Consider the following 13,198-nt stretch of genomic DNA (forward strand, 5'->3'; position numbering starts at 1 on the left):
AAAGAGAAAACTTTCTTGTTGAGATTTCTATGACACTTCACACATATATGGGGTGTTCTTATGTGTTACATTTAAGATTGTGTACATTTTATCATTTATATGGCAAAGGTTTTTCATATCCGTTTAAGGCATTATGAAATACTGCTAATGCATTTGAATATATAGCATTTTTGTTGTCTGACTTTAATTGCTGAGGTTTTATGCAAATATAGAGTGGAAATGTTACATGCAAGGAAGAGTTTGTCATAATTTCATGTTAAGCAAGTTATTTGCAATTTTTAAGTTTCCTTGCAAATGGTAATAAAGCACAGGCCTGTTTTACCAAGAGCTTTTGCAAGATTAGTTTTTGGCTGAAGCAATGTATGTGGTGTTGTATAGAATCCCACTCTACTAACCAGTTGATCATGGGTCACAAAAATACATGTATGGGAAGTTGGGGTTAGTTAGACTGCTGTAGTGGGAGTTGGTAAATAAAAACCTTAATGGAAATAAGTTGTGAGAGACTGAGTCCAGCCTTTCATTTAGTAAAGGTTTTAGCTTTGGCTCCTCTCTCAGGTTCTCTCTTAATATCAAAGAAATTGGCACGGTGCTCTGGAAAAATACAAGGAGATTTAATTAGTGGATGTATTAGGATTAGCCTGGGCTGGTATTGCATTGTACTTTTTAGGTTTTCAAATTCTCTTTAAGATTGATGTAAAAACCCAGTGAAAAGTTTATAGAGTCATATAAGCACTAGACCTTTCTGAAAGGTACAGTACGTTCCCCCAAACATTTCAGCTAAGGTTCCTAAAACACAGAAGCACATTTAACATTCAGTGAGCATTTCTGTGAGTACAAAGAACTCTTACACGTTGAATCAGTCTTTAAGAAAACATTTAAAAGTTTAGTGGCAACCATGTATAGATGCTTGCCAGTTAAGTACAGAAACACGAGCATCAAAAGCATCAGCATCATTTATCCTGTTGCATCTCCTGCATTTATTCCAATGGTGGCTTTAAAGGCTGTATCAGTTGTCTAATAAGTAAACAATAACCTTCTCAAAGAAAAAGCTCTTGGTCTGTGGTTTTGAAGTTCTTGACAAAATTAGTGTGGTGTCCAAGTATGAGAAATAAAAATATGGTTTTATAGGCATATCATGAAGTTGTAGGATATCCAAGTCTTAGAGTGGACTTGGGTGTCAGGGTCTTTTTCAGCCAGTTAAGGGAAATATAAAAATTCCTAAAAATTAAAATCTTTCGAGGCCATATGAGAGTTTGATACACAGGGGTTTCTTTTCTGTCTTTGGGCTAGGAACAAAAGATCCATCAATTTTGACAGAGGATGGCCAATGGCCAATTAGAAAAAAGGGAATGCCCCTTTTCAGAGAAAAGAAACCTTTTTAGGCAAAAAGTAAATATATTAAGTTTATCTGAAAAAGGTGGGATTTTGTAAACCCAAGTGGTCTTTTCTCCTCAAAGAACTCAGTGTGAGACTAAACCCAGCACACTGAATAAATTCTTTCTTTTTGTTTTATAAGTTTTTGCCATCTTTCTAAATTCAAGGGAGAAATTTTTCTCACAGAAGGATATTTGTCAGTAGTAAAGTTTTAGATAGTTAAATGAGGTGGAAGAAAAAATGAACAACTAAAATAAAATTACTGCAAATTGTCTAGATTTTAGGTCTAATTTATTAGATTTCAAAACAATTTTTAATTGCTTATTTGTAAATTCTGTGATGCCTGCTAATGGTTTCATTTTTCCCTCTCCAGTGGAACTACAGAGATAATGCCATGTCTGGTTTCATATTAAAAAAAAAAAAATAAAGGCAAAACAGGCCCAAAAGGTTCCCCCTAAAAGCTAAACAAAATAAAAAACTCATTAATATTTCTTTGGGTTTTTTCTTTGTTTGTTTTAAAAATCAATTTTTGATGAGTAGTACAGACAAGTTTTTGATTAAAAAACTTAAAACCCACACATGCGAATTGAATTTTAATTCTGATATAAGGGGAAAGAAACCATGCTGCCCTTGCTGAAAAGTAGAGCACATACAAATACTGAGTAATTTACTTGGTTTCCTTAGAAAAAAACAATCATTTCATGATTGTAGCAACATCAGCAGCATGTCTTTAGATTTTTTTTCATATTTTGTAGCCACATGCAAGCTTCTGTCATGGACTTTATTATCGTTGAACATACATAAAAAGAGTTTTCTGGGTTTATTTAGTGTACAGGGATGATGATCACCTACTCTACATGTGGCCATTTTCTGTGTCAAAATTATTCTTTTCTTCTATATGTTTTATATCTTCATATATAAAAGGCAGTGTAAAATACCTGACCCTAATACCTATTTGAATTGTAGATAATTAAAAAAAATAGAATAACTTCATATTGGCTATGCTTGCACTAAATAAATAAAGGCACTGATTACTTGGATTTTCTTTAAGTCAGCTATTTCAAAATGTATTTTAAATACATACTTTGAAAATCATATGATAAAAAGTATATTTATAGGTGACTGAGCTTTTTGTTCACAGCAGTGTGAAAAAAGGAGTGGATACAACTGTTGAACAACTGAAAATGATAATTCATACACTAGTGGAGCCTAAAAGGTTTTAAAATAACAGAAATTTCACCAGCTTTAGTGATTCATAGGCTTATTTTTGTTATACAGGTTGGTCATGTAGCTGACAGTTTTCCTTTTGCATGACTCTTGTAAATTATTGTACTCTACTAACTGAGTGAAAAGCTATTCCAGTTTTGTGAAGGAATATGACAATATCAATTCAGAAGATTAAAACAATTGCAAACTACACATGTGTACAATTTCTCCACAGTTTTTTAATTTATTTTTTTCCTGTGGACATAGCTCTTAAAGCAAAGGTGCTACTGATGTGATGTAATTTAAATGTGCTGTTGTTGTGATGCAGTTTAGAACTTTAACTCTGTGTAAAATGTGCTTTTTGCACAATTGTATTTCTTCATGGAACAGTGATTTCCGAGCACTGCATCCTGGTTTATACATACTAAAATGTAGTGTGTTTGGTCTGGAGTATGACATAAAGCATATCTTTGTTATGCAGCACTTTCTAAAATAACACTGATTGCAGAATACCCTTTAGTCACTTAGTGTCAAGTTTAACAAAATTCTTACTTAGCATCGACTGTTTTCCTTTCAAGTGTTTTGACAGAAGTCATCCCTGTTAAGTGCTTTCCGAACTGGGCTCCGGTAGCTTGTCTGTAACCTGATCTGTGTTTTGTTTCAGTGTGTTGTCTGCTGACCTAGAGAACACATGCATTAGCTGCATTGATCAGTGCACCTCACATCTCATCATTTAGGAGACAATTAATACTGCGTTGTAAAGACTCCCCAGAGCATTTTCTTAGAGCTGGATTGCTTTACGCAGAAACCACAGGAGCAAAAGGAGGAGGGAGCCAAGTAGGAAAAAGAAAAAAGGCATTAAGAGAGCTTTGACTAGAAACCAAGTTCCTTTTGCTATAGTGACTTTCACTCATGTCATTCAAACACTCTTTTCTGATGGGGCACTTGGAAAAGAAAATTGACTGTATTTTGAAGTTGATTTGTTGAAAGGACAATGTTAGAGGTCACATAAATATTCTAAAATGTTCCTCTTGAGAAATATGCATTTGATTGTGATACTTGTATAACTTGCTGTTAAAAGTGTAATAATTTTAACTTTATATTTTTTTCAAGGATTATTAAACTGACATCTTTTCAAATATTGACATGTTTTAATCCTAAATTTATTTATTTTTAAATAACATACTTAGTAGAGAAGAAAAAGTTTTTCTTATTGTCATTTTTGCTGTAGTGCTTCTTCCAAATTGTTAAATTTCAGGCTGCCTGATACTTAAGATAAAAGACAAATTTTAAGTATACATGAATATGTTAAGTTAACAAGGAGTCCTTCATCTTTTGGTAATAAAATATTTAATATTAGAGATCATCCACAGAAGCAGGTGAGAAACATTCAGTAATAAAGCCCAAATTTTTCCTGCAGATTACTAAGGTTACCGTAGTATTCGCTGTTAAAGACTATGTTGCACTGCTGTAACGAGCGTATCTTCAGATATGCTTAGGATAACAGTTGATTGTATAGACATAAAATTTATAAAAGGGGAATTTTAGGGAGAAGGTTGCTTACCACCCTGGCACATTAATCTATGATGCCAACTAATATGTTGTGAACTTCAGAAATTGTTGCAAATTTGTTAGTATTTACATTACATTGTAATTTTCATCTTTTTAGGTAGAGTGAATGAATTTTATATGAGGAAAGATTCATTTGTAGTCTTGTCAATAGTATGTCAAACAACAAAAATGATTATATTTATTTTGTGGTAATTCCTTGGCTCAGATTTGCTATTTTACTCCCCCTCCCAATAGTCTTGAAGCAAAATGCGCACTGACATTGAATAGAGATATCTATCTGGCATATCTTTGCAGCATAGTAATATCTTGATAGTTCATGTTATAATTTTCTTCTGTTAGTAGAACTGTTTACTGGTATTTGAAGGCAACAATGAAGCAATAAAAATAATTAAATTATGTATATTGGAAGTGTAAAAAATGTGTTTGTGGAAATATGTATTACGTGAAATTTCAAAGTGGTTCTACTTGGACATCTAGGTTGTCCTGTGTTGGTATTCCTGCAGAATAAAAGTGGAAGCTACAATATTCCCTTTAAGGTTTTTTTTGTTTGGTTTGGGGTTTTTTTGGTTGTTTTTTTTGTTTGTTCTTTTGTTTGGTTTTGGGTTTTTTTTGGGGGGGGTTGGTTTTTTTCCCAGCTCCTGTTAGATCCTGTTTTCCAAATCAAAACTGATTTTCTGGAACCTATTCAAGAGGTTTGATATGTGGAATACAGAACATGGATTTTTTTCAGTGAAATGTCATACTTTTATCCTTAGGATCAATACTGGGGAGTGGATGTTATATTCTTTCTCTAGTGAGGATGTATCAAGCTGTAATCCAATATGTAAAAAAGTCTTTTTTTACTATACAGTGAAACCATACATAATCATCTAAAACAGTCTCATAAAAAAAAAAAAAATCAGTATTTTTCCACAGTTCTGCATCCATCTTTAGCCATCCTGTAGATGTTTTTAATTAAGAAATCAATAAAAAAGAACTGGTGTGGGCTTTTTTTTAGTACAAACAGAACAATTTCAGTTTGGAAAAAGGTTATGTATGCTCTAACTGATATTATCCAGGTTGACTTGGAAAGTTAGCATTTGTAGGACACAAATAGGAGTTGTTTAAAACATGTTCACATCATCATGTGATCTTTTGGAAGTCTCTCCATTCATTTATATGTTTACTGAGGTATTGCTAGTTGGTTTTATAAGGTTGCTACAAGTACCATCTTTGTGGCCTAATTGAAGCAGTTTGTGGGATCTTGAAGAATCCTCGTCATTCAGATCAACTTTTGTATTTGCAGGTACTACAGAGCGGGTGTGTCTGATCCAGGGAACGGTGGAAGCACTAAATGCAGTTCATGGCTTCATTGCAGAGAAGATTCGAGAAATGCCTCAGAATGTGGCAAAGACAGAGCCTGTCAGCATTCTACAGCCTCAGACCACTGTTAATCCAGACCGCATCAAACAAGTGAGTTTTTGGTTGGGAATAGAGTCACAGCAGCTCCTTAGAAGTCTTAAAACTTTAGGGCTGCAAGGGGTCAACATAAGATGTTCTTTAAAAAAATGTTGTTTTACACTCTAGTAACCTGCTGGTACTCTTTTTCCTTGTACTTACATGTTCCCTGTTTTTCAGCAGTTCTTTTAGACAGTGTTTTATAAGTTTCAATGCCATGCTCTAATGTGTTTCTTTACTGTATAAGGTGATAACACACTTACAGGTTTTAGTTAAAGATTGCTGAATTTTAATCTTAAATGATGAACCTCTGTAAATCTTTAGTGTTACTAAAAAATCACAGATTAACTGAATGTTTCCTACTTTTGTGTATATAAATAAAAACAAAAATGTTAATTTTTTTTTAGACCCTAAATTAGATACTTTAAAATCTTACCTATAAAAACTTGGGATGTTTTCTATAATTATATTTTGTGTTATTTTTGACACCTTTTTACCTATTTCACACTGACTTCTTTCAAAATTTTTGGACAATGCAAAATGTATTTGCAAGGTATTATTGGCCTAGTATTCTTTATTCTTTAATTTCTGTAAAAACTTTAAAAAAACTTTGGTCTGTAAGAAGAATGGGAAATATGCATCATACAGGGTTTTAAAATATTTTCTATTGTATCACATAAGAAAAGGATGAAGAAAGAAATGAGTGAACATTAGTAAAATTTTGTCTTGTCTCTCTATCCTATATAGGATAGATTTTAGTTTCTTACCTCTCCTATGTGGGAAAAGATTGTTTTGTCCTTCACACTAGCAAGATTCAGTTTCTTGTAATTTGGTAACTGTGTGCAATTACTTTACTTTGTATATAGTGACATACACAAAATACTTATATGAAGATGTGTTTGAAAGGGATGAGTTTGGAACAGACTACTTTAGATGGATGAAACTATGCATAAACCATTGATGATTTTTAATATTTACTACTATATTATTTTTTCTGTATACAATAATTTTACATAAAAATTACTCAAGATAATTTATAAGAAAAAATTAAAAAGAAAGTCCCAATTTTATAGGATTAGTTTCTCAATTATTAGACATGAAAATGAATATACCTGAAAGAGAGAAAAACTTGAAGTGAACTATATTTTAAGTGGCTTTTCTGCTAGTAAAATATTAGATTTTATGCCAATACTCCTTAACCCAGTGGGAAATGAATATTCTCTATTACAATAAAAAGTGCTTTTCCCCTTAACCATGAAATAAAGCTAATTTTTAAATAAGCTAGTAAGATCCTGAGAAACTAGATGACAGAGCTGTTTAGTGACATGTCTAAATACTTCCTCTCTTGTACCTGAAGATGATTATCTTGTCCTCCACAGTTTCCTTCAGAAAATGTAGTTGCAAAGTTGTTGAGGTTGGGTTTTTTTTATTTTGGGTGTTTTTATTGGTTGGTTGGTTTGGTTTGGTTGGTTGGTTAGTTGTTACTGGTTTGGGGCTTTTTTATTTGGATTTTTTTTGTTTGTTTGCGGGGTTTTGTTTGGTTTTTTTTTTTTTTGGTTGGTTTTGTTTTGGGTTCTTTGAAGCTTGATTGGTTTGGGGTTTGATGGTTTGAAATGTTAAGTTCAATTAAATTCTGGAGGGATGGATTAGTGAGCACAGGCACTGCTAATGAAGTTAAGACAGAATAAAGTACAATGTATACTAGCTCTACATCTTAAAATTTAAATATATTACTTGTATACATACAGGTGCATAATAATGTAACTGCAAAATATTTGGGGATATGCATGTGCATATGTTAAACAGTTTTAATCACAATGAATTATTTAACTTCTCTTTTATTGAACAACATCTATTCATGATAAATTAATACACTATAAATATTGACTCAATAAATCCAAAATTCTTTATTTTTACCAAAAATTGAAATTATTAGGTAGAGTTTACAGTGAATTAGTCTGTCCTCCAGTGTCAGAATATACTATATCTTAGTGAAAGATATAATACCTCAATTTAAGTATTTCAAAGGATAATATTTTATAACAGGTTTTGATAATTTATAACTTCAGTGTTGTTATTTTTTTTAATAGCAGACAGATCACAATTTTACTAAAATGATCAGTATGATGTTTAATACAAGTAACTTAGAATTTTTTAAAAAAAATAAACCTTATTAATTGCAATTTCTTCTTTTATACAAACTTCTACATGGTTCTTCCTGTCTCAGAATGTTAACCAAGAACATTGACACATGAAGTATTACATGATTTGAGATGGAGAGTTGATTTGAAATAATAAATTTTATCTTCATTTAGGAACTCTGAAGATGTTTCTACCAAAAAGCAAAGGTAGTTTTCTCCCCATGAAAGAAGATACCAGTAGTTGAAGCCTTGCAATGCCGCCCATGTCTATATAAGCATGCATCTCTCATTTCTCTATTGGTATTTCTTTGTCTTGGGCTGCTTTATACCAACACTCACCCTAGAGAAAAGAGCTAAGAAAGAAAATACCTCCTGGCTATAGATTCGATGAAGAAAGACGGTTGGTAAAACCTTTGCTGACTGCTTGAGTTTCAGAACTTTCTGTCTTCAAGAAAGGCATGGGACACACAGAGGCTGAGTCTGGCCTGGAATTTCTCCTTACTAATAGAAGTAACTATCTGAACATTCTGCCTCTTTAACTTACGCTTTTTCAGCTTCAGAAGATTTGCAAGCAAGTCTGTGTGGTTCCTTTTGAGCCTTCTCCAGTGCGTTTTTCTGTATCTCCTAATCTTATGGACTTATCAGTAGATACTAGGTAGTTGTCTTCTCCAAGTAGGTGTGACAAATGTTTAATCGACAAATGTTTGCATCTTTATCTCTACACAACATAGACAATCTCTTCATAGATGTCAACCATCTGTTATTTCTGAGTATCATCCAACAATAACCGATTCCTGTGCCCTTTTACTTCCCAGAAACTGCTGTGAGCTTCTAACTTCTCTTTTCTCTCTTTATTAATTGCAGTGTCATACCAACTCTTTCAAACCGCATTGTAACTCAGGGGTTACAAACCACATTCTATTCATAAATTATCATGACCCTGAGTTTTTTTGTCTTTTTAATTAGTGTGCAAAGCTTTAAATTTCACCTCTAAATTAATAGCAGCTCTTATTAGCAATTGAAAAGTCTACTTAAATTGGTCTCATCACATCACCTTCTTCAGAAACTTTCACAGCTTCTTTGCAGGTTAGTTGAATTTTCCTTCCAGCTTTCAGTTGTTTTACAGGTAGCAGGTGTTGTAGCAGCCTGTCCAGGAAGCACATGGAAGCAGAGACAGCCATTGCAGAACTGTGCATTACATGGAAGGAAATACAACTTATCTTAAAGATAACTCTGCTTCAAACAGGAGTTTACATTCTTCGGCCTTCTTAATCCCTTCAAACCTGAATCATTCTTTGATTCTATGAAATTTTTCTACGCTATCAAAGCATAGAAAAGGATTTAGAATTTCTTCTTTGAAAATCTAGAGTAAAACCTTCACATATAGAACTTCTAATTAAAGTTTTCATTGGAACCAGCTTCACTTCAGCTTTTTCAGTAAATAATTAGTGTCTCATAAGCTAAATTTCTGTTTATTAGTCATGGTCTCAGACATTTCATCAAAATCTGCAAAAGTGAATATCGGAACTCAGATTTGTAATTTCATGTTCCACTACAGAAAACAACTGCTTTTACTTCAGAAATGTTGATCAACAACAACAAAAAAGAAATGTTCGTAATTTTTAAATAAAAAGTTTTGTTTTCAAGTGCAACAACAAAAAAGAAATGTTCATAATTTTTAAATAAAAAGTTTTGTTTTCAAGTGCTTAAATAGAATCTGATTTTAAGAATGCACATCTGAAAATATTGGCTTAAATGAAGGGGTTTTTTTAATAGGATCTTTGTTGTTTGGTTAATTTGGGTTTTTTTAATATAGGTTATGAGTTCTTCAAACTACAGAGACTCAATAGACTTCATAGAATCATACAATGGTTTTAGCTGGAAGGTGACTTAAAGATCAGCTAGGTCCAACCCCTCTTAGACAGGGACACCTTCCACTAGACCAGGTTGCTCAAAGCCTCATCTAACCTGACCTCGAACACTTCCATGGAGCATCAACAGCTTCTCTGGGCAACCTGTTCTACTGCCTCAACACTCTCACAGTGAAGAGTTTCTGCGTAATATCTGCTCTAAATCCACCTGCTTTCAATTTAAAACCATTATCCCTTGTCCAATCACTACTCTCCCTGATACAGAATGTGTCCCCTCTGCCCTATAAAACCTCTTTAAGTACTGAAAGGTTGCTATAAGGTCTCCCTGAAGCCTTTCCATCTTGAAGGTAAACAATGCCAATTCTCTCAGCCTATCTTCACAGGAGAGGTGCTCCAGCTGTTGATCATCTTTGTGGTCCTGTTCTGGATCTTCTCAAGCAGGTCTTTCTTTGCTGGGGGCCCTTAGAGCTGGATGCAGTTGAATTTTCCTTCCAGTTTTCAGTTGTTTTACAGGTAGCAGGTGTTTTAGCAGCCTACCCAGGAAGCACATGGAAGCAGAGATGGCCACTACCATTTCTCCCGGTGGGGTCTCACCAGAGCAGATAGAGGGACAAACCCACCTCTCAACCTCCTAGATACACTTTTGATGCAGTCCAGGATGCAGATGGCATTATGGCCAGTGAGTGCACATTGCTGGATTGTATTCAGTTTTTCATCCACCAATACTCCTAAGATCTTCCTCCTTAAGAAACCTTCATGGGTTTCCTAAAATGCCTCTCCCTTCTGATAAACCTTTCTTCTTTTTATCTGTCACCTAGATGAAACTTATTAAAATGAAGAATATGAGAAAATAGCTCTTACAGTTTTCATTTGAAGTAAAAAATAACAAGTAGCTTCATAGATCAATGTCTTTTCATCTAGTCAGCAATTTCTCATAAACTTTCGTCACTTTCGAACATAGGTGAAAAATCACAGCAGTTACCATTCCGCAATATATAGTAAGATATGCAGGTGTTTTTACAAGTTGCAAGAAAAAAACAAAACAAAAAAACTTGTCATTGTTTACTAAAGACTTCTGTACCTTGGATCCAATGGCAAAAGTTTAGCGTTCCATAGAAGTATGTATGCTATATCCTGTCCCTCATGTGCTCTTGACTTAATTCTGGTAGATGATCAGTGTTCTGTTTTCTCTTTCCTTTCAACAGTGTTGGATATAATCTCAATATATATGCAAAACTGTTTATGAATACAGTTAATACTGTAGCTTATTACTAATTCTTCTGTACTTCAGAAGTGAAAGGAGAATAGAATATTTTGTTAAGGGATGAGCAGCAGCGTTCAACATTGCAGAAATTCTCAGTAGTGTTTTGGTTTTTAAGAAAATTATGAAGTTATATCTTTGTAGTTTTGATGGTATCTTTCTGAATTCCAAAGTAGCCCAGAATGAAAAGGTGACCTTTTCTTCTAGGATGAATCTTAGATCCATATCTTTAGTGATTTTTTTAGGCCTATGCCTAGTTATATACTTGAGTTTTCTGGTATTTCTATGTAACAGAATAAACCAGATCTTGTAATAGTTTTGTGTTGCTGTGACAAGTTTTGAAGAAAGAGAAGGTCCTGATTCTTTTTTGTCTCTTTTGCTATAATATTAATCCTGAATCGTTCCCTCCATCCAGAGTTGCTCTGTTGATCCAAATGGTACTTGGTGATTTGCTTTAAGTTTCTTACCCCTTCTTGTCCTCAGCATAAGATAATCATTCTTTGACATCATACTTAACCCTACCTTTTTCCTTTCTCAAAGTCAGGTTCCCAAGAGTTCATAAATGCAGATAAGTTGCCTCTTAGTCTTTTTGTATTTCCCTATACCCTGTCTCTTTTTCTACACAAAAGCAAAACCAAATGCAAAGAGAATGAAATATCATCAAAATTTATTTGTTCTTTACAAAAATGAAAATGAAGCAAGAAAAAATAGATCACTGAAGTCATCAAAGTAGCCTTTTAGTAATCCAGATTGTAAAAAAATTATTAATCCTTGATTATTTCTTTTTCCAAATTTTATTTTTTGAAATGTGTTATATATTTATACAGTTATCACTGAGATGAGAATCATTTGCCAAAGTTACATGTTAAAGGAGATCACAGCGAGTAAAGAAGACTCTCTGTTTAGCAAAGCAAGTGGTCTGTTTAGACAGGCTTATCTCTGATACTGTTGAAAGGCTAGTAATAATTAGTCTTTTAAGTTTTTCAGCACAGTGGGACCTTCCAGTGCTCTCTGTTTCTCATTTTAGCTGCAAAATGTATTCAGCTGTTTAACATGATAAAAGATAACACCTTTTCTTAAAGTGCATTGTGATATGGACTTAAGCAAATCAGTTTTGTCATCACATTAATTTCAATTATTTAAAGGCACCACTATTAATATATGCAAGGTTGAAACTCAGTATTAGGTTAGTATTAATACTAAATTAATGCAGGTAATGTTATTACCAAGATTTCCTTTGTTTGGCAAGCCCTTTAGTGAGAAACTAGAAATTGATAAACTGTAAATACAGTCTCACCTTCACTTTTAAATGACGTTCTTTCTATGCTTTCACATTTCTAACCCTTATTCAAATAGTATTTAATTTTATGTTTTTTCTTTCTACTCTTATCTATATAAATATACTAATAAGTACTGAGAATTAAATTAACTGTCTCAGTACGGTTTTATTATTTATTACCCTTAAGTAAGTATTGAAATTTTTTAGTGCATATATATATAAATATAAGGGTGTCATCATTGTCATTGAAAGAGGACTCAGAGACCTTTTGGAACACCATGCAGATGCACTGTATATAATCTATGCTACCATGATACAGCTATATCTTCACTCTGCTAATAAAAATATGAAGTATGGACCACATTTCTGCACCCTTTAGTGTGTCATGCAGCCTGAGGCCAGTCTCTCACAGTACAATCAATTCTTGTAAGCAACAAAAAGAAGTATTTCTTTGGACTTTCAGAAAGTACTACAACTCAAATATGGCTCAAACAAAATTTTATCTCTAAAGTTAAGCTTCTTTTTGAATACTTAAAATCTGCTTTCTCAAACATCTCTTCTAGAAGTGTAAGGTTAATACAAGAAACACACCCTAACCTGTAAATATAGTCTTTCATTAATTGTCACATAAGTTGTAGGAAAGGAAATAATATTTAGAAAACAGAGAAGATTAATTACATCATGACTTGGACTATACCATTCAAGATACAGCTTAAGAAAACCCCAAAGTCTTAGAAGTGGTGTGTGGTAGAAATTCTGACTTTTTTTTTTTTTTTATATAACCTTTTCAGGAAAGCTTCAATTACATTATGCATATAGCAGTCTCAAAAATTGAAACTCTGTAATGTAAATTCATCTTAAGATTTCCAATCACTTTATACATCTAATTCCCAGAAACCTAATAACTACTAAATTCAAATGCTTGCCTAATGCAAGGGACTTGCCAAATTTTTTTAAAGAAATCATTCAACGATGCATAATAAGTTAAAATATTTAGTTCTGTTCAACTTTCTTTAAGAAGCAATTTTGCTGAAAAGTTTTTGCAAAGCAATTGAGT

At 33.1% G+C, this 13,198-nt stretch overlaps 1 protein-coding gene across 4 annotated transcripts in view; it reads left to right on the forward strand.

Moving 5' to 3' along the window:
- NOVA1 (NOVA alternative splicing regulator 1) overlaps nt 1-13,198 on the forward strand; it is a 145,317-nt gene that overhangs the window by 105,112 nt on the left and 27,007 nt on the right. For all 4 annotated transcript variants that reach the window (XM_027638188.1, XM_027638189.1, XM_027638190.1 and 1 more), the window contains one exon: nt 5,438-5,604. In XM_027638188.1, coding sequence (XP_027493989.1) covers nt 5,438-5,604 — 167 coding nt within the window. The remainder of the gene's footprint in view (nt 1-5,437; nt 5,605-13,198) is intronic.

Source organism: Corapipo altera, unplaced genomic scaffold (genome assembly GCF_003945725.1).
Source record: "Corapipo altera isolate COAL_440 unplaced genomic scaffold, ASM394572v1 23, whole genome shotgun sequence".
Taxonomy (NCBI): Eukaryota; Metazoa; Chordata; class Aves; order Passeriformes; family Pipridae; genus Corapipo; species Corapipo altera.